Genomic DNA, 23949 nt, shown 5'->3' with positions numbered 1-23949 from the left:
ATGGGCCACTGCCCATGGGTGAAAGGTAGAGTTCACCAAATGATAAATTCAGTGGGTGAGTTTTTATGTATTAAGGCCTAAAATCACAATTTGATAGCTCTGCCACTTAAAGGAGAGTGAGTGTCTCCTCTTCCTTCTTCTGTCTTTGTGCTCTTCGGCTTTTTCACTCTTCTGTGCATGCGCCGGCCCTGGGATTCAGGGGACAGAAGGTAGAGGGAACACTTGCTGCAGCTACCCCGGGCTGGTGCAGTTTTTTCCTAACAGGAGCACTAGCCCTAAGTAAAAGGTAAGCGATTAACATTTGGTACCCCCCAGTGATTTTTACCTTTCCTTCTCCTTTAATGTTTTTCTGCTGAAGACCAACAAAACCCATATTCACTGGGGTGAGTACCAGTTTGTGAGGCCTGTCACTTATTGCTAACCTGGGACAATGCTTTTCTCTAAGAGAATGTTTTAACATAGCGGTGTTTGTAAAGCTGTATGTGCAATATGGTGTGTATATATTATTAGTTATTATTATTAAATGCTCAATAGTGTTTTAATGCACTTTTTACTGACAAATTTGTATATGAATCTAAAAGAGTTTATAGTATATACTCAACTTTTATAAAGGAGAAGGAAAGGAAAAAACTAAGTAGGTCTATGTAAATACAGCTGCCCTGAGTCCTCTGTCAAAAGATTTGTTGTCTCTTTGTTTTCCTGTGCTAGAGACACGCAGCTCTCTCCTGCTCCCCCCTCCCTCAAGAGTGCTAAGAACTCACTCCCCCCCTTAGGAATGTGGATCAGCAGGAAGCTTTCTCATAGTCTTACAAACTGAGCATGTACACTGGTCTTGGTGCCGGAGCAAGGCATTATGGGAAGTTTACAGAGCTCAGCGGTTTTTTTTTTTTTTCCTATGAGGCTTCTGATCATCTGAACGGGAGAAATATGGGGAGACTTAAAAGAACAGTAACACCAAAAAATGAAAGTGTATAAAAGTAACTAAAATATAATGTGCTGCTGCCCTGCACTGGTAAAAGTTGTGTGTTTACTTCAGAAAGTCTACTATAATTTATATATATATAAGCTGCTATGTAGCCATGGGGGCAGCCATTCAAAGGAGAAAAGGCACAGGCACATAGCAGATAACAGATAAAACACCATTGTATTCTACAGAACTGATCTATCTGCTATGTAACCTGTGCCTTTTCTTCTTTTTTCCAGCTTGAATGGCTGCCCCCGTGGCTACACAGCAGCTTATTATATAAATTATAGTAGTGTTACTGTAGCAAACACACCAGTTTTACCAGTGCAGGGCAACAGTGCATTATATTTTTATTACTTTAAAGCTCTTTCATTTTTTGGTGTTACTGTTCCTTTAAGGGCACTATTGAGAAAACTGATGGTATGCCTGCAGCTTGAGATTAACTCTTTATTAGCCTTTCTTTCTCCTTTAAATAACACACAGTTCTGTGGTACAAGTAGCGGACCTGTTATCCACAATGCTTGGGACCTGGGGTTTTCCGGATAAGGGTTCTTTCTGTAATTTGGATCACCAGGCCTTAAGTCTACTAAAAAATAATTTAAGCATAAAGGGACATGTTAACCCCCAAAATAATGTTTTGCCTAATAAAAGAAAACATAATTGTAATCAACTTTCCAATATTAATTTATTAAAAATTTTCAGTACTTTAAAAGTTACTTGTAAATGTAATTGCTCTTGAAAGCAGCATTTGCTAAACTCCTGGTTGTTTCTTTTTAAACAGTGTTGAAAAGGTCAGTCTCCTCCAGCAAGACAGGTCTGTCAATCTACTGGCTTGTGTTACATTGTTTCAAGAGTTAGAGCTACCAGAACTTTGTTTTCATTTATTAAGCAAATAATGATATTATGGACTGACCTGACCTTTAAATAAACCCAGTAGAATGCTTCCATAAGGATTAATTTTATCTCATTTGTGGTATGTACACAATACTGTTTTATTATTCCAGAGACTTAATGGGAGGTGGCCTTTCCATTATTCCAAATTTTTTGGAATAATTGCTTTCTGGATAACGGATCCCATACCTGTACTTTCCATTTTAAACCATTTTTATGAGAGCCACTTTTTTATAAGCTACTATTAATATATCCGGGTCAAACAATCTGCTTTAATTAAAATGTACAATGTATTATTAAAACTTTTGACTTGAGTCTTTGTCAGTGGTTTAGAAAAATGTCTGTGGTAAATCTGTTATAACGGCTAGGTAATACTCAACGGGGGTGACGCCATACTTATGTAAAAAAAAAAAGTTTCCTTTAGTGGTGGGCACACAGCAAAATGACACATTTTATCAAAGATGCGGTGAACTAATTCCCCTCACTCCTCTCACTTGATCTATTCAAACAATGACATTCTCAAAAATATTTAAAAATACTTCAAATAAAAGTAATTTTGTTATTTAGATCTTAAAAATATTTAAATTATTTGGGCAGGGGTTCCCGCAGAACACAGTTATTGCTAAGGGCTTTAGAGGAGGCCAGGCTGAATACCACTGACCATCAACAACTCTGTTTAGTAATAGCTATGTTCTGTGGAAAGCCCCTGGGCAACAACTCCAGTTTAAAGATACTTCTGTTTTGTTAAATCTTTTTAAACTTTAAAATAAGCAACTTTTACTTTATTGAGAGCTTGCCCCTAAGACACAGTACTAATCTTTTTAACTCCTCCCAGTGATCCTTGCTATATATTTAGTCATGTGTAAAAGAATGTACTCCCCATGTAAAATTGTTTCTTTTTTAATTATGTATTTAACAAAAAGTTAACAGATATGCCATTTTCTTCTTTGGAAACAGTCCACCATTGACTCTAATACAGTGGATATAAAAAGTCTACACACCCCTGGTAAAATGCCAGGTGGTATTCACCCCTTGGGCAGAATCTATTCCCTGTTCTATTTAATGCAATATTTAGTTTCATTGTCATGTTTTAAGGTCCAGTTTCAATTAATCTTCTGACAGATGGTTTTACATTATGAGGGCTGACATCAAAGGGACCTTAAGTCAGGGACATGGACTTGAAGAAACCCCAAGAAACATAACACTGTAACTTATTATTATTATTATTAACATTTATTTATAATGAAAGGCTTTAGTGAAGTTTGGATCTGCTTGAGGATCCAGGTGACCGATGGGAAATAGTTAAGGGCCCCCTGAGGGATAAATTATTTGCATGGGGATCCATGATTCCTGATGGCAGTTCTGCACATTATCTTCAAGTACTCAGGTACAATGAAGAATTGATGCAACAAAGAAGACCTAAATCATATTATCTTTACTACCATGCTTTATATAATTGATATAAGATTCTTCTGCTTAAATGTCTTTGTCTTTCACCAAATATGTCTTCTGGTACTGTGGCCAAATGGCATGTTTTTTTTTTTTCTTTTCTCTAATGGAAAACTGATGTACTTTAAAGGAACAGTAACACCAAAAAATAAAAATGTTTTTAAGTAATCATAATACAATGCACTGTTGCCCTGCACTGGTAAAATTTGCACATTTGCTTCAGAAACACTTTTATAGTTTATATAATAAGCTGCTGTGTAGCCATGGGGGCAGCCATTCAAGCTGGAAAAAGGAGAAAAGGCACAGGTTACATAGCAGATTACAGATAAAACACCATTGTATTGTACAGAACTTATCTGTTATCTGCTATGTAACCTGTGCCTTTTCTCTTTTAAATGGCTGCCCCCATGGCTACACAGCAGCTTCATTTACTAAACTATAGTTATGTTTCTAAAGCAAATACACCAGTTGCACCATTGCAGGGCAACAGTACATTATACTGTAGTTCCTTTTATACACTTTGATTTTTTGGTGTTACTGTTCCTTTAAGATCATTGGTGTTAAGTAATAAAATTCTGGACACCTTGAGAGTTTTGGTATATTTATAGTGGAGAGCTACAGCTTGCTTTAGCCCTTGCTAATGTATTATGTTGGGAATGGAGCCCAGATACATTTGGTTGGAGCTACAACGGAGAGTTATAATTTGTTCATATAATGAGGGAGTTTTGAGTTTGCAAAAAACATTAGGATAGTATAGCACTGCATACTGTAACTAGACACTACTTTGGAGGTAAAGATTTGTAATATAACCTGAAAACACTTCCATACAGTAATAAATGTATCAGATGAATTACAAATACTTATCTCCCAACATTTCTAAATAGAAAGCTCATGGCACACAATGTACCCGAATCCTGCCAAGGAGCATTTAATTTGTTGTATTTATAGCATCCCAGAAAAATAACAGGCTTCTCAGTTGCATAAAATCACTCTTCCATTAGCCCAATAACTCCATTAGAGAATACACCCTCTGTTGTCCCTGATCTAGTCCTACCATATCCAGAAGCACCCAATAATCATACCTACTTTAAGGCCTATGTGTTTTGTATTCACTCAACCTGCACCTTATGTAATGGCAGAAAAAAATTTGAAATGCCATCCTCAGAGTACTATATTTTATTTTTATTGCTGTTATTTATATGGCGATGACATATTTTTAAGTGATATTTAAAAAGCATGTGATATATTTATGCGTTATTTTGTAGCACGCAATAATAGCGCACGCTATTACGCACGTAACCAAGGCAACATGAAAATGTGGGCTGTGACATTCCACCATATATCCCTCCAACTTCCTGTGCCGAAAAAATGAAGGCAGCATAGAAGTTTGACAGTGCCAGGAACAGCATGGCTTCTGTGTGTTAGTGGCTGCAGATAAGGCTCCAGTACCTCATACAGACTATAGATTGCTGCTCTACTTAACCTATAGCGCCTCACTATTTCCTCCTCTAATAATCCCTCTAGAGTTGATCTTTCCATGAAAACTCTAGGATGCATCACTCTAGGACGATCACATACTTGATTCTCTTCTTCCCAATCCAACAAAAATCCAACTGCAAACTCAATGTTGTCTTCACAAACGCTCACGAACAGCAATGTTTTTTGAGTAATGCCTAGTCCAAGTAGGTGTTAATATTAGCACAAATAATCACAAAATTTCATGCGTTGAATGCTTCAGATATGTTTGTGAATTATGCGTTAGTATTATTTCTATTAGATAATTACTCCAATGCGATGGAAATAATGCTGTGCGATAATTGGGATTATTGCACATGCGATATGAGTAGTAACGCATGCGAAATGACTTTGGTGAATCGGTACTTAATTAACGAAAAAATTTTAATGCATAAAACAATTTATTTATTTATTTATTTAGTGAATCGGTCCCTGTGCCTCTTTCACACACCAGCTACCCAACCATACCCGCATTAGGTTAACTTACCTACTGACTCAGGACCCATGTAACCAGAAGTGGACTGGAAGTTACATCACTGTGGTTGGTTCAACCAGGTCAGGGAAATTAGATTTTTTTCTCATGGCGGTTGGAAGCCATAAACAGTCACTATTTATTTGGTTGTTAGAGGGTTGTTTTGTATTTTGAATCCCAGTCCAGACCTGATAGACGTACACAGAAAACAGATACTTTCAGATACTCATGAAAGTAATTTGTTTATTATGATTAATATCACACTGTAGAATATTTAGGTCTGTCAGTATCCCTTTAATAACTTGCTTACTAAAAATTGTATTTTTAGATAGAATTTCTTTTTTTCCCCCTTATTTCCACTTTATGTTGCTTAACACATCCCCACCAGTAGTGTTTTGCAAATAAGGGCTTATTGGAAACTTTTTAGACTTTGCAGAAAGCATAATGACATCTACTCAGCTTGTTGCAGACACTTGTATTCTAAAAGTTTTATTTAATATGTGGTTACAACTTCTTACCACATTGTACAGTCACAGTATATGTAACTCTAACCCTAGATGCACAGAATTTTAACAGTTTTAACTACTAAATTCACACATGTAGCAGTGAAAATAACCTTAATAGAGCAATGTGGTTCTGTGAACCAAGAGACAAAATAGCCAGATTCATATAGAAGTAATAAGAAGTCTTGCAAGGAAGTACATTTTTTTTACTAGAATTATTCTTTAGCTTCCTTTTTTTTTTTTTTGCTCCTGGTTGCATGGGACATTATGGGACAATGGTCTGCTTGCTCTGTTTTTTTTTTCCTTTGGGGGTTCAGCAAAGTATGGACTGGTAGCATTTTCTAGATGCTTGGGCATTACTGCATGTACTGTATATAGAGGACTGAACTGCATAGATTTCATAGCTATGACAACAGCTGGTGTCAGCATCGACTTCATTACAGGGGTAGGCTGTGTTTCATTTTCCAGTGGATTATAAAATACCTACTAAGCTGTCCTGCCTTTAAGAAATAGTCCTAGTTTTACTAAAAAAATATTTCTTTTAGAAAACTGACTTTCTGTTTATGAACCAACAACAGGAATTGAGCAATTTTACTCTGATCTGCCCTCTTGCATTTCATGTTCTATTGTACATACAGTACAATATGACAGAACAGAAATCAGGACATTAGAAACAAACAATAAAAGGTTTACTCGTGCAAAATTATAAATCCCAGTCCTACACTAACTACACTGCTATATTTTTTAAAATAAAATAATTTTTACTGTATGCACTGAACATGTCCATGCCCACTTTGTGGCACCACTTTGAGGATCCATGTCCATTGTGTGACATGATAGGGTATGTCTAAAATGTTAACAAAGATGTCACACTTAAATTCCACTCCCACATGCAGTTTGAGGCTAGGGGCTTGACAGCAACAAATATTCTCCTGCATCTCCATTTGTAGTAGATTTAACTTATTAGACTAGAATTAGACTTATTAGACTAGAGTAGAATTAGGCTCATGGTCTGAGTTCCTCTCAAGGTACAGATGACATGCTACAGTATGTCTCTGTCTATAGGGCATGTTGATGGCTCTGTTGAGAAATGCATTGACAAATTGATACGTCCTTATCTGACAGATCTTCATATCCCTACTGTATGATCTGATCACTGGCCTCTGCAGCCTCACAAAATGAGATCTCAAAGTGTATAGTCATCTTAAGGCTGATAGACACAGGAAGCTTTTTATCCGGGGCCTTTTAGCTGGTTTAAAGTGACTAAAACTGCCACCTGTTGTCACTCATTGACTTGAATAGGTTGAAGATGCCAAAGTGAGTTTTTTTTTTGTTTAATTCAAGTCAGTAGAAGGTGATGCAGGATGTTTATTTCTACAGCAGTAAAACAGTAAATGTCAGTATAAGTCAGTCTGAATTAGACTTGCACATTGCTAGGTTGGTAAAATATGAACGCTTATATTTTTTATTAATGTCATTGTAGAATGACCAGAGTGGTTTGTACAGTTTCTTGGAAGATGTACCCAAAGCACTTTTGCCTGGTGTAGGTGGTAAGAAAATTTTGGATTTTTGGTGGAAAGCTGTAAATACGTAAGTATATTTCTTTTAACTTTTATAACTAACCTCCATACTAGATCTACTTGTGGTTGTTTTAACACAGTAAATATTATGTGATTTGTGGTTGTAAGTAATTAATGGCATAGCAGTTAAAAACACCGTGGGCTATACAAAATGAATTGGCCTGGGGCACTTTTCTGGGCAGCACAGCTCCACCATTTTTCACCTGCTTGTAGGTGTTGACTGGACTTGGGCATTCTAAGTATAGCGGTTCCTCATAGTGAACTGTGCATGTCCTGGAAAAGACATGACTTTTGTTACAGTGTGTCAAGAGTCAGAAACATTGCAAAAACAGAAAAAGATAAATATTGTTTTTATTTTAATACTGCTTACATATACAAATACATTTAAACCTAATGAAAATGTCTAATGTACATTGGAAAGTTGGTTAGAAGTACATTACGTAACATCATGAAAAACGGTGCATCTTTTCCAACCTGTGGACTTTCTAAGGCTGGTAAACTACAACTCCCAGAATCCCTCCAACAGCAGAGCTAAAGTTAAAAAGGGTTGACATAAGAGAGGATGTGTGGGATTATAATTGAGACACAGCTGGAAGTTTAAGGGCAATGGCTGACAGTAGGATTTGTTGGCTGTAGTATATCTGTGCATTAGGATTGCCACGGCGATTAATATGTTTTACTTGTGGCAGTCCTTATGTTAAGCAATGGCAAGGCATTTCCAAGAGAGTTGTTCGTTGATTTACAGTGGGCCACAAATCTTATTGTGTTCCATTGTGTACTTGATCCGCCTACTACCGCCGTACTACTGCCTAGTAGGCACAATGTATGAATGAATGTGGACAAATAAATAAGTGATTTTTTAAAATTCCAATTTAATCAGCATAATGTTAAAAATGGTATAAAATAATGTAGTTATTTATAATGTAGAAAAATTGCCTAGCAAGGAGGCCAGTTTTGTTTGTAACAAACAATAGCAGTACATTTCTGAGTTAATTCCCATCAACTTAATCTTAATTTATTTGCAAGATGAAAAAGAAGTCAGCGATTTGGAGTAATTTTTCCAATAGATTCTAGTGACTTTAAAGTGTAATGTAAGAACAGATGGGAAGACACATATGGGACCCATGGAGAGTGTAGTGATGGGTATAAATTATGCAGGGAGTGGCTAAGTGGTTTGGCCAGAGGATTAGCATAAATTACATGGATCTTATGTAGAACATGTCAGATACACAGTCAATTTATAATGTACATGGAGGAAACAAATAGGTCACTACCTAAAACCTTCTAGTGAGGACTATTCAGCTTGTTCTGTTTGGAAATTAAACACTGCATACACGATTTTCAGAGCTGCTTAATTGGCTAACAAGTAGTGAATGGTATTAGCTTTGTTGAATCAAGCTTATGAAATGACAGAGCATAAAGTGATATTACCTTGTGGGAAAGATTATCAGATTGGTAAACTGATACCTTTGGGCATTGTATTACAAACTTAAAGGACTTGTAACACCAAGAGGAAAGGGATTTGTATGCTTTTAAATTAAATATAATTTGCTCTGAAAATATGGCATGTTTGCCTCTTAAAAACCACAATTTTACAAACAAACATAGGAGCAGCTGTTCCAGTTAAATAGGGCTAAAAGGCTTGTGCTTAGCAGATAATATATAGGCTTTTCTGTGTTCATGTATGTACCTTGTAATTTACTTGGCCATTAATATGTGTTGATATTGTGTGCATTAAAAGGTGGGTCAAAACAAGTAATAAATTATATGTTTACAGACTTTTCTGTGTACTAAACAATTTGTTCTTAGCAAATCAACCTTTGTTTCCCTGTTGTGTATTGCACCTTGTGCTCTGGGTTATTCCTGGGCTAGTAGGCAGAAGGGTAAGGATGTGATTTGCCAGCTATCTGAATTTGGTATATTTTCTTTTTTCTGCTCTTGTTTAGGAGGCAACTCTTCAGTGAAGTGTACCTGGTGACAAATGCAGACAAGTAAGCAAACTAAACCTTGAAAAGTAAATATGACATGGTCCAGGTATGAGATCTGTTGTCTGGAGACCTGTTATCCAGAAAGTTATGAATTGCGGATTCCATTTGAATCAAATAATTAAAATTTTTAAAAATGATTTCCTTTTTTCTCTGTAATAAAACTATTACTTGTACCTGATCCCAACTAAGATATAATAATTAATCCTTATTGGTGGCAGAACAATCCTATTGGGTTTAAATAATATTTAAATTATTTTTAGTAGACGTAAAGTATGGAGATCCAAATTATGGAAAGACCCTGGGGTGTATGATTAACTGGTCTCCATTAGCTCTTAAAAATAATAAGTAAAATAAACTTTGCTATTGTTCCGAGAGCTTAAAAATTATTTTCTATTTAACAGTATCTGCATTTTCTGTTTAATGAAAGAGAATGTTGTGTACTTGATCTTAAAGTAAAAGTAACACCAAAAAAGGAAAGTGTTCTAAAGTAATTCCCATTCGGGATTCGAACTCGTGTTTTGATAAATGTGCCCCATAGTCTTACAAACTGAGCATGTACACTTAGGGCTACATTCATGAAATCACGAGTTAGAATCCCGAATAGGAAAAATTCAGATTGGATACGATAATTTCTGCTGATCGCAAATATCACGAAAATGCTTACGAAAAAATTGTATTAGTCACGATAATATCATATTGGCGATCCAAAATTTTCATAACGAATGATTGTAAACAGCGGGAAAACCTTTCTGACTTTGATCCTTCTGTGCACGATTTTGGAAGCATCCCATAGGAATCAATAGCACGATGCAGCTCCAACCTGGCCCAATGAAAGTCACGATAACGAAGCTTAATTTGGTCGCACAAATTTTGACTCAAGGTACGAAATTGTTGCAGAAAATATGCACGCACGGAGCGTTCGTGGATTAATAAATGTCCCCCTTAGTCTTGGTCTCAGGAGCAGGTGCAGGAGTGAGGCATTATGGGAACTTTCTTTACACAGCTCAGTGTTTTTTCTTCCTGTTTGGCTTCTGATCATCTGAACAGGTGAAATATGTGGAGGGCACTATTGAGACAACTGAAGGTATGCCTGCAGCTTGAGATTAACTCTTTATTAGCCTTTCCTTCTCCTTTAATATTCTGAATAGCATCTGCTATCTGCTATGGAACTTCAGCCTTTTCTCATTTGATAGGTGGTCCCCATGACTACACAGCAGTTTTGTTTATATAAATTATAGTAGTCTTTCTGGAGAAAAAAAATCAGTTATACCAGTGCAGGGCAACAGTACATTATATTTTAGCTACTTTAAAAGACTTTCATTTTTGGTGTTGCTGTTCCTCCTTTAATTAACCTAGCATAATTCCATTGTAACGGCAAAGCAATCCTATTTTTTATGTTTAAATGTTTGTAGTAGCATTAAGACATTGTGCTCCAAATTATAGAAAGGTTCCTTTTTTGAAAATTTGTACCTGTATTTGAATTAGCACACTATGGGACAGATTTACTAAAACTCATTTCCTCTAATGTTTGACATTTACTAAAAAGTATGTGCAGGAAAAAGTCACAGAAAAGTTGCAAAACAACTGTTGGTAAATGCCCCCTTTGATTAAAGACTGGATAATTCTGAAGCTGTCTGTCAAGGTATAGGTTATCAATAGATATTTGTCACTTTAATATAAAATGTATTCTGGGTTTTTATAGGTATAAGCACTATGAACGCTGGGCAACCGCCAATGATTTTCCTGTAGAAAATATTATTAATGATGGTACTACTACTTATGAGACAAGACTTGGAGCAGTTGCAGATCTTGAGCTTGCTATCTCCAGCAAGAAATTGAATGACGACATTATGTTGGTTAGTATTCACTAGCAATGCATAATTTACAACAGTAGTTGCTCCTTAGAATAATTTTATTTCTTTGTAAAATACTGCTTTGTAATTTTTCCAAGATAAAAGATGAAAGGGTCCATTTATGTCACTCGTTCTCAACCTTCCTAATGCCACGACCCTTTAATAAAGTTCCTCATGTTGTGGTGACCCCCAACTATAAAATTATTCCTAAGGCCATCGGAATATGTGTTTTCCGATGGTCTTAGGCGACCCCTGTGAAAGGGTCATTCGACCCCCAAAGTTATTTGTATATATAACTGCTATTTAAAGCAGTGTTTGCCAGTCTCTTTCTATTCTCAGCCCTTGTGGTGCTGGCATTTGAAACAATGTACCGTATATACTCGAGTATAAGCCGAGTTTTTCAGCACTAAAAATGTGCTGAAAAATTAACCCTCGGCTTATACTCGAGTATGTGTTATTGCTCGGTGTGCTGGCTGTTGTGACTCGCACAAACAACCAGGAGTTTAGCAAATGCTGCTTTCTATAGCAATTATATTTACAAATAACTTTCAAAGCACTAGTAACTTTTAATAAATTGATATTGGAAAGTTGCTTAGAATTATCTTTTCTTTTATTAGGCAAAAATGATTTTTGGGGTTGACATGTCCTTTAAAGGAGAAGGAAAAGCTAAGTCACTTGGGGGTGCCAAAATGTTAGGCACCCCCAAGTGACTTGAATCGCTTATCTTCTACCCCGGGCTGGTGCCCCTGTATGGAGAGAACAGCACCAGCCCGGGGTAGCAGCGATCGCTTCCTCCTTCCTTCTTCGCTGCGCGCGCAAGCTTTAAGTCGGCTTTTTCACTATACTGTGCATGCGCCGGACTCAGAGTCGCAGCGAAACGAAGGCAGAAGGAGGAAGCGCATCGCCCCAGGTCCCCCGGGCTGGTGCGGTTTTCTCCTAATAGAGGCACCAGACCAGGGTACAAGGTAAGCGATTCAAGTTACTTGGGGGTGCTTAACATTTTAGCACCCCCCTTTCCTTCCCCTTTAAATATGGGATTTACCGATATATTTTTATGTATTATATATATTATTAATAATACTTTATATAAATGTTCATACACTTGCAATTATATACCAAAATATATATAAAGATACATAATACACAGATACACAATATAAAATGTTAAAAAAACCTCAGTTAAGGATCTTTTATTAACAGTTTAATACCAGAAACCTTCTGTTGCCCCTTTATCAGAATTCAAGCCTTGTCCTCTTCTAAGAGAGCACATCTCCAATCTGTGGTTAATGTAAAAAAAGCAGAGTGGGTAAAGAGACTTTTCTAACTTCTATTTCTTTTCCTTGTAAATGTATTTATTTGTTCCGTCACCTTCTTAATATTTTTTTTGATAATGAAAATGAAAAAATAGAATGATCACAAGTGCCTTCTGTGATTTGAATTTTACCTGCTAACACATCATGGCTGAACATGTGATTGTCAAATCAAAAGGAGTTTGAGGAGCATAAAGTGTCAACAAACCTGTTTAGTTTTCTCTCCGTACATATTCCACCTTAATCAATCCCTTATAGCTTCTCCCATCATTCCTATTTACTTTTTTGTATTGCCATATCACAAAGCTCTGAAGCAAATGCCATAACACACCTAAATCTTCTTCAGCATCCAAATTTATTATTCAGAATTCATAAACCATACACATCTGTGACATTTTACAAAACTATTTCATTTCCAGTTTTATGTGCAATTTAGAAGTGTGAAGAAATCTAAACAGAATTGCTATAAATTCACTAGATCCCAATATTTTGCTGTCGCTTACATACATTTTATATATTTGATTCAAAGCTCTTGCTTAAAGAGACCAGAGATAGAGTGCATTATTGTTTGTAACAGAAAATAATCATGTGGTCGTTTTTATCAATGTGTGGTATCATCAACTGTGTATTTTTGTAGATTGCGGCAGACATGTTGTGTGCTGATCAGAATTTTGACATGGCCCAAGTGATTAAATTCTTTCAGTTAAAGGTAATATTTACTGAAACATTTATTTATTTGTAAGGCTAAGGTGCATACATTAGTTTAATTGAAGGCAATTTGTTGCTGAATATTTTCTACATTTTTAAGGTGCAAGTGATTAAACTGTTTTGGTGTGTTGTTGAATAATTTCTATGTTTGTACGTAATTTTTTACCCTTGACCCTTTTTCAGCAAGTAGCCTTAAATTTCTTATCACCGTAGGGACCTAGATTTGTTAATGGTTTATTGTCTACTTAAGACAATTAAAGGCAGCAGTTATCCATCAGTTTATTTAGTCTATTTTTATGCAATGGTGATAAAGTAAGAGGCAAACTTTGACCCAACACCAGTTTGAAGATTGAAGTTCCCTGGATTAATAAACAGGCCCAATCTAAATATAGATTCCAGCAAAACTAAAGCAAGCATATCTTATTGCAGGCAAATTCTTTTGCTCATGTTATAATATGTAATATGTGAGAGGTTACACGTATTCATTTGTGTCTGTTGAAATGCTACTACACCACTATTCACTTGATATCTTGGGTGTCCCTGCGCCTAGGATAAGGATTATCTGAGCACATAAAGGCAAGGGCATACATGGTCACCATTACTTCAGAAGCGAGCACACTTACAAAGTCACATTGTCTGCATTCCACCCTTGATCGATTTTGTTTTTACTTATGGCAGCAATGCATGGGCTGATCTGTGGTACATTCTCCTACAGATGGGCCCATGGGCAGAATGGCCAGGGAGCATGTGAGGGGGCCATACGTAGTATAGCTTTCTGTTGTTGCGCAAAGAGCTTCAAGATTAGAACAAGAAGTGAGGTGTGACTTCTATTTACTTTCTCATCTGCTGATGCACCGTGCACTGGCTGATAAAGTTCTTAAACATGCCTGACCCCTGAACTAACCAGCATACACAGAATATTGGCCAGGATTGTATATGTGCCTCATACCTCCACAGATAATTATACACAACTTTGTATGAAATTGTCTTTTACAGAAGTCCATAGACTCAGGCTTTACTTTTTAGGTAAAGAAACAAAATAATAATAGTTGGGTAGGCTTAAGGCAAGACATTAATTCAGTTTAATGTGAACAGATTATTTCATATCTGACCAGTTCTTTTTAACCCAGTGACACAAAATATTATTATTTTTAGACTGCTTTTTATGAAGACCCATCTATTGTTATATTATAGTTCAGACATATGTGCTGAGGGGTTTTGCTTTTGTTTCTTTTTGTTTTTTTTAAAAAAAAAAAAAGCTGTGTACTCTGCTTCCCACAGAGCATGCTTTCAGTAAATGCCAGACTGTTTGTTTCCTGTATAGTGAAGATGCAACCAAATTGGCTGTCTTCTGTGCTGCTGCTGAAAGTAGCCACACAGCAGGGAAGTTTTGTGTCTGTACTGCAACCCAGCATTCTTTGGTCCTGAGGATGATATGGTCAAACATTGTTCAAAACAGTACTTTAAATAAATCATTTTAATAGTACTGAAACATCATGCAAGTTATCATATAATTTAACCGTAAAAGGATTCGTAGTGATTGCTCTTACAGGCATTGACACTTTTTTCCCTTCTATTTTCAAAGGGTGGTGAGCTTGCAATTTATTATGAGATGGAGGAAAGCGAGAGTACATCTTCAAGAGGAATTGTTGAAGTTTGTCCAGACACACATAGGTAAGAAATGTACAGGAATAGAAGTAGGGGTAGGCAGAGAAGGCATCTGCCTTATGTGCAGTGAAGTAGGGCCCCTACTAGACTGGAGCATCAGTTTTTGCCTACCTTCCCTGTGGCCTTAAAAGTCTCATTGCTACAGCTTAAACCTCACCTTTGGACAAAGGTGCTTCAGTCCAGTAGGGTCCATTTCTCACTGCACACAAGGCAGTTGCATTCTCTGCCCCCTGCAGTGAAGTAAATTTGCGTTTGCGTACTCTACCCTAGCATGCCCCTGTGCGGGAAGAGTGCTCTATGAAAACAGTACTCCAAAGTAGTAGTAAAAATATTCCTCTGTATAGGAAGACAGAGGCAATGTTTGAGGGGATAAGCAGGAGGGCAGCCAAGTTGACTGGGGTCTGGCACTGCTAAGAGTACTTTTCTAATTGTAGAGAACCTCCTGCAAGATGGGCTGCCCCACACAAAGTGATTAATTTGGCGCACAGGACCTCAGCCAGCACACAGGGACTGAGAACATACACTAGCTGCCAGTGCTGCTAAACGCCTGAAAAGTTATGCCAGAGAACCCCACACAGCAGCAACATGCAGCCTCCCCCTTCTCAAACATCCCCACTTCTGCTCCAGACACTACCTACAGCCTACAACTCACAACCTGCCAGCACAATTGAGTCTCTTCAATTTCTAATCTCTCAGGGCTAATGGCTCTGATCTCATCCAACCATGCTACTACTATTTGAAAAATAGATGAACTAAAAGCTGACATTAATATAATGCATCATGATATACAAAAAATCTGCAAATGCGCACAAGAGGGAGAAAGACACTACTATTAGGGGCACATTTACTAATCCACGAACGTCCAAAAAGCGTCCGAATGCGTTTTTTTTCGTAATGATCGGTATTTTGCGACTTTTTTGCGAATTGTTGCGAATTTTGTTATGGCTATGCAAAAGTCACGACAATTCACGAAAGTCATAATGGCTATGAAAAAGCCATTTTTTTACTATTCACATAATTAAAAAATAATTTTGGATTCTTTTTACTCCTAGCTGCAATATCCCTTTCCATTTCAATTTTAGCTTGCTTGATAGCTTTTTTGCATGCTTTATTTGCTTCCTTGTACCTGATGAAAGTTTCTGCTGTCCCAGCTAACTTGAATGCCCTAAAAGCACGTCTTTTCTTACCAACCTCGACACTAACACCTTTATTCAGCCATAAAGGTTTTGCTTTGCGATGCCTCTCCTTGCTTACCAGGTGGGATATACTGTTGTGTATACCTGCAAAGCAATGTTTTAAAGATGTTCCATTTTCCTTCTGTGTCTAACCCCATGAAAAGCCTTTCCCAGTTGACACATTGCAGAGATGCCCTTATACTGGCAAAGTCTGCACGTCTAAAATTGAGCGTTTTAGTTACTCCCTTATAGAGCTGTCTCTGCAGCATTATCTCAAAGGAGACCATGTTGTGATCACTGTTCCCCAAATGCTCACCCACACAAATGTTAGAGATGAGTTCATTATTATTAGAAATCACCAGGTCCAAAATAGAGTCATTCCTAGTAGGTTCTTGAACCGCCTGAAATAAAAAGTTGTCATTTAGCATATTTACAAACCTACTAGCTTTTTCTGACTTAGCCACCCCATTACACCAGTCAATGTCCGGATAATTAAAGTCACCCATAATAACAACTTGACCCAGTTTTGAAGCCTCCTCCATTTGCAACAATAGCTGGGCCTCATCCCCCTCATCTATACGGGGTGGTTTATAGCATACACCAATGACCATTTTCTTTGTGACCTTCAGCCCTACTGAAATTTCTATCCAAAGAGATTCAACGTTTTCATTGGTAATGTCTTTATTACATGGCTTTAAATCTGACTTTACGTAAAGACAAACCCCTCCACCCTTTTTAATCTCTCTGTCCCTCCTAAAAAGTGTATAACCATTTAAATTCACAGCCCAGTCGCATTTATCATCCCACCAGGTCTCAGTGATACCTATTAAATCATAATTTTCAATACATGCAATAGCTTGCAGCTCCCATAATTTACCCGACAAGCTACGCGCATTAGCCAGCATGCAGCGGAGATTACTACTTCTCCCTCTGATGTTTACATTAGCTAACGGAGAGTTAGAGCTAAGGCAAATATGAGACTGTTTTCCTTGTAATGGAAGCTCCTTATCTGATAAACTATATGCCCCCCTCACTCCTCCCCCACAACCCTTTTCTAGTCCCCCTGCCCCGTCTACACTAATTTTCCCATAGAACTCTAGCTCACCCACCCCCCCTTGTCTAGTTTAAACACTCCTCCAACCTCTTAACCATTCTCTCCCCTAGCACAGCAGACCCCCTTCCATTGAGGTGCAATCCGTCACGGCTGTATAGCTTGTACCCCAAGGAAAAGTCAGCCCAGTGCTCTAGGAACCCAAACCCTTCCTTCCTACACCAAGACTTTAGCCACGCATTTAGCTCCCTAAGCTCCCACTGTCTCCCTAAACTTGCACGTGGCACCAGCAAAATTTCCGAAAAAATGACCTTGGAGGACCTTTGCTTAATCTTAGAGCCTAGATCCCTGAACTCACTCTTTAAGGTCCCCCACCTACCGTTCATTTTGTCGTTAGTACCGACATGTACCAAGACAGCCGGGTCATGCCCAGCCCCTCCCAATAATGTGTCAACCCGATCAACCACATGCCGAACCCTGGCACCAGGAAGACAGCAAACTGTCCGGTTGACCACACTTAAAAGACTATGGATAACGGCAGCATATATCATGCCCCCTTTTATACATATTTGCAAGGGGTCGCAATCCTTCTAGCTAAATCTTAACCATTTACACTGCACCACAACATTTGAGCCAGGGACAGACTGATTCAATTCTAAGGGAGAGGTACACTTCAGGATATAGATAACGAAATCAGATTGGCAGTTGATGTAGTCCTTAATCTCATACCCTTTCCCTGTCATGGGGTGATGAAATTTGTCAGAACGGACTACAAAATTGCAATTCACACATCTACCACACTTATGCATCCCCTTAGTGCCACTTAACCATGTATTTTGCTTTTTTGCTGATAAAGGCTTGATAAAGGGCTGGTTTAAGCCCGAAATGTTGCTATGTGCTCTTGAGTAAAGTCACTTTTTTCTACAACATTTCCGGAGTGCTGCTGTTTTTTCATTTTATCCTGGATATTGTTTTACCCTGGCTGAGGGTTCAGCTTGCACCTGGGGCTACAACTAGCCGGTTTGTCCATTGTGTAGCACACCTTAATCAATTTGTTGCTTTTTTGCTGGTTCACTCAAGGCATGGACTAATTGGTCTCTAAGATTGGTGGCTCGCTTGTACGCCATCATTGGTGGTTCTGACACCCAAGGCCGTAATATATCATCCAACTGCAGTAGATGCCAATGTTTAGATATTGTATCCTTCACATATGCTGACTGGGAAGAATATGTGGTAACAAAAGGTAATCTGTTAGCTTTTTTAGATAGTTTCTTTTTAAGTAAATCAGATCTACAAGTTCTCTCCACTTTCCTTTTTGACTTTTCCAAGACATCTGTATCATAGCCTCTAATTTTAAACTGTGTGATCATTTCCTCTGCTCTCACTTCAAACTTTTCTTCTCTGCTTACAATACGCTTCGCTCTCAACTATATGGTAAACCTATAATTGTAGAGGGAGGATGAAAGCTTTTGGGGTTCAAGTATGTAATCCTATCAGTTGGTTTCCTGAAAATATCAGTAGAAATATTGCCACCCTCCAGTTCAACAAGAACATCCAAAATGTGTACCTGTTTTTTGTCTTATTCAAGGGTAAATTTAATCGTCGAAATTCTGATATTGAGGTAATCCCTGAAGGTAAAAAAGACATCCTCCATTCCATTAGTATATGCAGGTGCTACATTCGAACCCATCGACATACCTTGGCTCTGCTCATAGTACCTGAAATAATTATTTTTCAAAACCCATTCAAGAAACTGTAACAACATTTCGGCAGCACCATCAGGGAGTGATAGCTCCTGTAACACCAAAGCAATAGTTTCTATACCCTGATCATGTGGAATGGATGTGTACAATGATGCCACATCCATTGTGCAGAGAAATACATAGTCTGTGATCTCACCTGCCAAATTTATTTTGTTAATAAAATCAGTAGTATTCATTACAAACGATCTAGTACGTATCACCGCAGGGTTTAAAACTGTATCCAAAAGGATAGCCAGCGGCTGAAAAACAGATGACATCCCAGCAACAATTGGTCTTCCTGGAGGTTTCAAAAGGTCTTTGTGAATCTTAGGGAGAAGATAAAAGGCAGGTATAATCGGGTTATCAACCTATAAAAATTTTCTCAGCCGACTATTGATCACCCCTTCATCCTCATAGGTCTTTAATGACCTATCTATATTACCTTTCAACTCACATGTGGGATCACCACCCAATACTCTATAATATGCGACATCCTGTAACTGAGACAAAGCTTTCTGTCCATAGTATTCCAAATCCATCACAACAATTGCGCCTCCTTTATCAGCAGGTTTTATAATGATGAAGTCATCAGTCCGCAAACTTTATAATGCCAATTTCTCCTCCCTCGTCAGATTCTGTGCAGCACTACGTCTATTCGACCATTTCATTTTGTTGATGTCCCTCTCGACTGCCTGTACAAATGTTTCAACACAATGATTGGTATTTGGAGGGACAAACTTACTTTTAGGTCTGCATCTGGTAACATCATACCAGGATATACACTGTGCATCATCCTCCACTTCAGCCTCCTCTCCGACCATATGTTGCCATCAGATGTATCCTGCGCAAAATGGGCTTTCAATCTCAATAACGTGAAAAATGTCTGTAATTCGACATCCAAAACAAGTTTATCACCATTATTTGTGGGTACATACCCTAAACGTTTACTCAGTACACACATCTCCGCTTCGGTCAGATTTCTCTTAGTGATGTTTACTACTATCTTGTTCTCTTCCTGGTTGACATCCGAGGGGCCACTTGATCTTTTACCACTTTTCTTCCTCCTCTTCCCTCTCCTTGTTTCCTCTTATACCTCTGCCTAAAAAGGACTAGAGAAAATATCTGAGCTTTTAGAGCCACTTGCTCCCTCACTTTCCACTGACTTAAAGTCACTATAGTGTCTCCTTCTAAAGGGTGCCCTTTTCCAATTATACACTCTATCCTCCTGATAATCAATGATATCCATTTTAAACTTATCAAGTTTTACTTTCAGCAAGTCAGTTTGATGCTTATGTATAGTATCATTCAATTTATCCATCAATTCATTCAAATCTGAGTTGCTGATAGTGTTTTGCAATTTTCTTTCACCTCTTTAATATCACACCTTAGTTCAGTCAATTTTGTTTGTATCTCCTCTATAGTCAAAGTCATACGGTCAAGACTACATTTATTAAGGATTTTCTCCCAATTTTTACAATATGTTGGATCCTCTTTACAAAATGTTGGTTTAATGCCCAACCTTAAACCTCTCGGTATTCTTTTAACCTTCAAATATTCAATAAGAGTATCCGAATGCAGTTGTAAATTGACCTCTTTATTAGACAGAAATTCTAATCTTTGCGTCAATGCACTATTGTCAGATTCAAAATTTAGAGAGTTAGAGGAGAACCTGGAAATAATCTCATTAAACTCAAACATAATACAAGAAAAGGAAAGTAAGTGCATGCTCTGTACGTTCACTATTTTAACGTGTGTGTGGCATACACAAGGTGTTTTCCACCAAAATTACTAAATCACCAAGGAAATGTTCTGTGTTTACGCCATAAAATGTAACTTTTATTAATTAATGATTAAAAAAGACCAATTGTTAAAATAACTAATGACTAAATTACAAATAAAACCATTAAACCCTCAAATCAACCCTGTAAATCAATTCCTGTACCTTCTAATCAATGGGGAAATCAACCTTATACATGATTATAATAAATGCAGTTCATAGGCCAAATAGAACAATTCATTTAGCAGTATAGTGATTTCCTTAATTGATGATTAGTGGGAGGGGGAGGGGGGAAAACATTTTGCTCAAGTATATCTATAATATCAATAAGGGTGGGAAACAATTAATACTTAGGGGCACTATATACATTATTTACATAAACCGTGACAGCTTTACTAGTCCTCCTCGTACGGAGCGGAGTGTACTGTGCCAGCAGCCATTACATTGCCCCATGTATTTGTGCCAACAGTCATCATATTGCCCCCATGTATTTGTGCCAACAGCCATTGCCACCATGTTCCTGTGCTAGTGGCCATCATATTGCCCCCCCATCTGTACTTGTGCCAGCAGCAGACAATCCTTATTGCCCCCATGTATTCCCCAATCATATAGCCCCATTATTGCCCCCATGTATTCCCCAATCATATAGCCCCATTATTGCCCCCATGTATTCCCCAATCATATAGCCCCATTATTGCCCCCATGTATTCCCCAATCATATAACCCCATTATTGCCCCCATGGGTGTCCTTAACTTGCTCCAGCTCACCTACCCCATATCCTTCAGTGCCACCCAAGCGCAGACTGTACCGACCGCCTTCCTGACGTCAGTGACGTCGCGCACCACAGCGTGTCGGCGCGCCCTCTCAAAATTCAATTGCCGAAGCAGGCTGTCATACTTTCCCCCGCCTTCCTGCTGTGTTTGAAAAAAGGCGCGCAGATAAAATGGCCCATACTGAAAGGTGCAGCTTAGTGACGTCAGTGACGTCGCGTACCATAGCGCGTCGACGCGCCGCTCTGAAAATTCAATTTCCCAAATAGAAGCAGGCTGTCATGTTCCCCCAGCAGCAATCATATACCCCCATTATTGCCCCCATGTATTCCCCAATCATATAGCCCCATTATTGCCCCCATGTATTCCCCAATCATATAGCCCCATTATTGCCCCCATGGGTGTCCTTAACTTGCTCCAGCTCACCTACCTCACATCCTTCAGCACCACCCAAGCGCAGACTGCACCGACCGCCGTCCTGACATCAGTGACGTCGCGCACCACAGCGCGTTGGCGCGCCCTCTCAAAATTCAATTGCCGAAGCAGGCTGTCATAAGTTCCCCCGCCTTCCTGCTGTGTGTGAAAAAAGGCACGCAGATAAAACGGCCCATACTGAAAGGTGCAGCTTAGTGACGTCAGTGACGTCGCGCACCACAGCGCGTCGGTGCGCCGCTCTGAAAATTCAGTTGCCCAAATAGAAGCAGGCTGTCATGTTCCCCCAGCAGCAATCATATAGCCCCATTATTGCCCCCATGTATTCCCCAATCGCCAACGCCCTTTTGGGGCCCTGGACTTTCTGCGGCAGAGCGAGGAGGGATCCTACACACAGCCAAGGTATTCCGGTGAACTCGGTACAAAAAAGGATCAGGCAGAGGTGTAAGTCAAGTCAGGTAAAAGGTCGGTGAAAGGCAGCAGAGATTCAGGTGCCAAAATACAAGCAAAAAGTCAAAACCAGCAAGGCAAATTAGATAAGACTTTAGCAAGGATAAGAACATTGTCATGTGGAACCTTACAAAAATATTCAATATTTTTAAAATTACACTATCCCCCCATGAACCACACTCTTGCGGACTGTAGGGTAGAGGAGCCTGTAAACTGCCAGGAGAGCCCTGTACACCCCGGTCTTCACCGACACCCTTTTGGGGCCCCAGACTTTCTGCGGCAGAGCGAGCAGGGATCTCAGAGTATATTCTGGTAAATGCGGTACTCACACTCTTGCGGACTGTAGGGTAGAGGAGCCCGTAAACTGCCAGGAGAGCCCTTTACACCCCGGTCTTCACCGACGCCCTTTTGGGGCCCCGGACTTTCTGCGGCGGAGCGTGTAGGGATCCTACAAACACGGTCAAGGTATTGGGCAAGTCCATATGTATAAATGTATTCCTAGGGGAACTACTCATCAATCCAGGGTAGATCTGCCCCCTCTCCGGAAAATGATTTTCTTGTGACTCCATAGTCAAATAAGAGTTCTGTACCCACATCAATGTCTTTGTTTGCTGTGAACAAGATATGAGGCCTGGTGTCATTTTCAATACTTTACCGTGGGCTTAAGGTTCGGCCTTTTACGGGAATGGTTAATTTTCCTCCCGTAAGTGGTTGCTAGTTCCCTGTGGCAGGGGCAGGGAACATTCTGGGCATCAATGCAGCATCTTTTATTTCCTCTGTCCATGGAGATAGCCCATTTCCTCCTGCTCCAGCGACCTCATTCGTTGTTCCCCTTCCTTTGCGGAAATAAGCGGGCCATGATTCTTCTATCGTTGCCCTCTCTTCTTGGCTGTTCCCTAGCCTCCCAGTGCAGCAGGACCTCCTCCACGCTTGGAACATGCTTTGACCACCCTTGTAGCTTCAGGTAGTTGAGCACTTGGCTTGCAGTTGGCTTTTCTTTCTTGTAATGTGCTGAAATGATATAAAAAAAAAGAAAAAAGGTTGTACCGCTGAAGAAAAAAATAATTTATAAATGACACAAGAAAATGACTCTTGGAAAGCTCCTCACACAACTTCAGCAAATTTGAAGTGTGTGAAGCAATTGGTTCTTTAGAAATTCACTGTCAAAAGCTGTGAGGTGACCAAAAACGCGCAATTTTGAGTCCTATCGACGCCCGTAGATTGCGCACCGTGCGAGGGAAATTTGGTGCGAGTCAGGTGTTAAATCGTTCCCCTTCAAATCCCCACGTTTTTGTCTATCAGTAATGGTTGCTTAGATTTTAGCTTTCTTTATGCATTATTGTAATCCCCATTCACAGATATTCAGAGGGGTTGAACAAAGATTCCACCTGTGGTATAAGCTAACGTTCCCTCACATGTTGTAATGCCAAAAATGGAAGTGATTTTGAGAATCGTTTACTTATCTTCCTTACAAGGTATGAGTCTTGCTGAACCCTTACCATGTCCTGCACCTCTCCTGCTAATTTCAAGATTTTGCCATGCACAGTTTTCATAATATTAATTTCTAAAATTTTTAAAGGCCAAGCAAAATGGCGATAACGCGCATGATTCAATCGTGCTGGCTGCCAATCCTTTAAACGCAGAAGCTTG

General features: G+C 38.8%; 1 protein-coding gene across 1 annotated transcript in view; it reads left to right on the top strand.

Annotated features, from left to right (window-relative positions):
• Positions 1–23949, top strand: part of LOC100127873 (glucuronokinase 1) — a 58719-nt gene that overhangs the window by 1672 nt on the left and 33098 nt on the right. The window contains exons 2-6 of the mRNA XM_002940385.5: positions 7278–7384; positions 9321–9365; positions 11065–11218; positions 13163–13234; positions 14819–14907. Of these exons, the coding sequence (XP_002940431.2) occupies positions 7278–7384; positions 9321–9365; positions 11065–11218; positions 13163–13234; positions 14819–14907 (467 nt within the window). The remainder of the gene's footprint in view (positions 1–7277; positions 7385–9320; positions 9366–11064; positions 11219–13162; positions 13235–14818; positions 14908–23949) is intronic.

The sequence above is a fragment of the Xenopus tropicalis genome, chromosome 7, assembly GCF_000004195.4.
Source record: "Xenopus tropicalis strain Nigerian chromosome 7, UCB_Xtro_10.0, whole genome shotgun sequence".
Taxonomy (NCBI): Eukaryota; Metazoa; Chordata; class Amphibia; order Anura; family Pipidae; genus Xenopus; species Xenopus tropicalis.
This window is presented reverse-complemented; position numbering and strand designations above follow the sequence as displayed.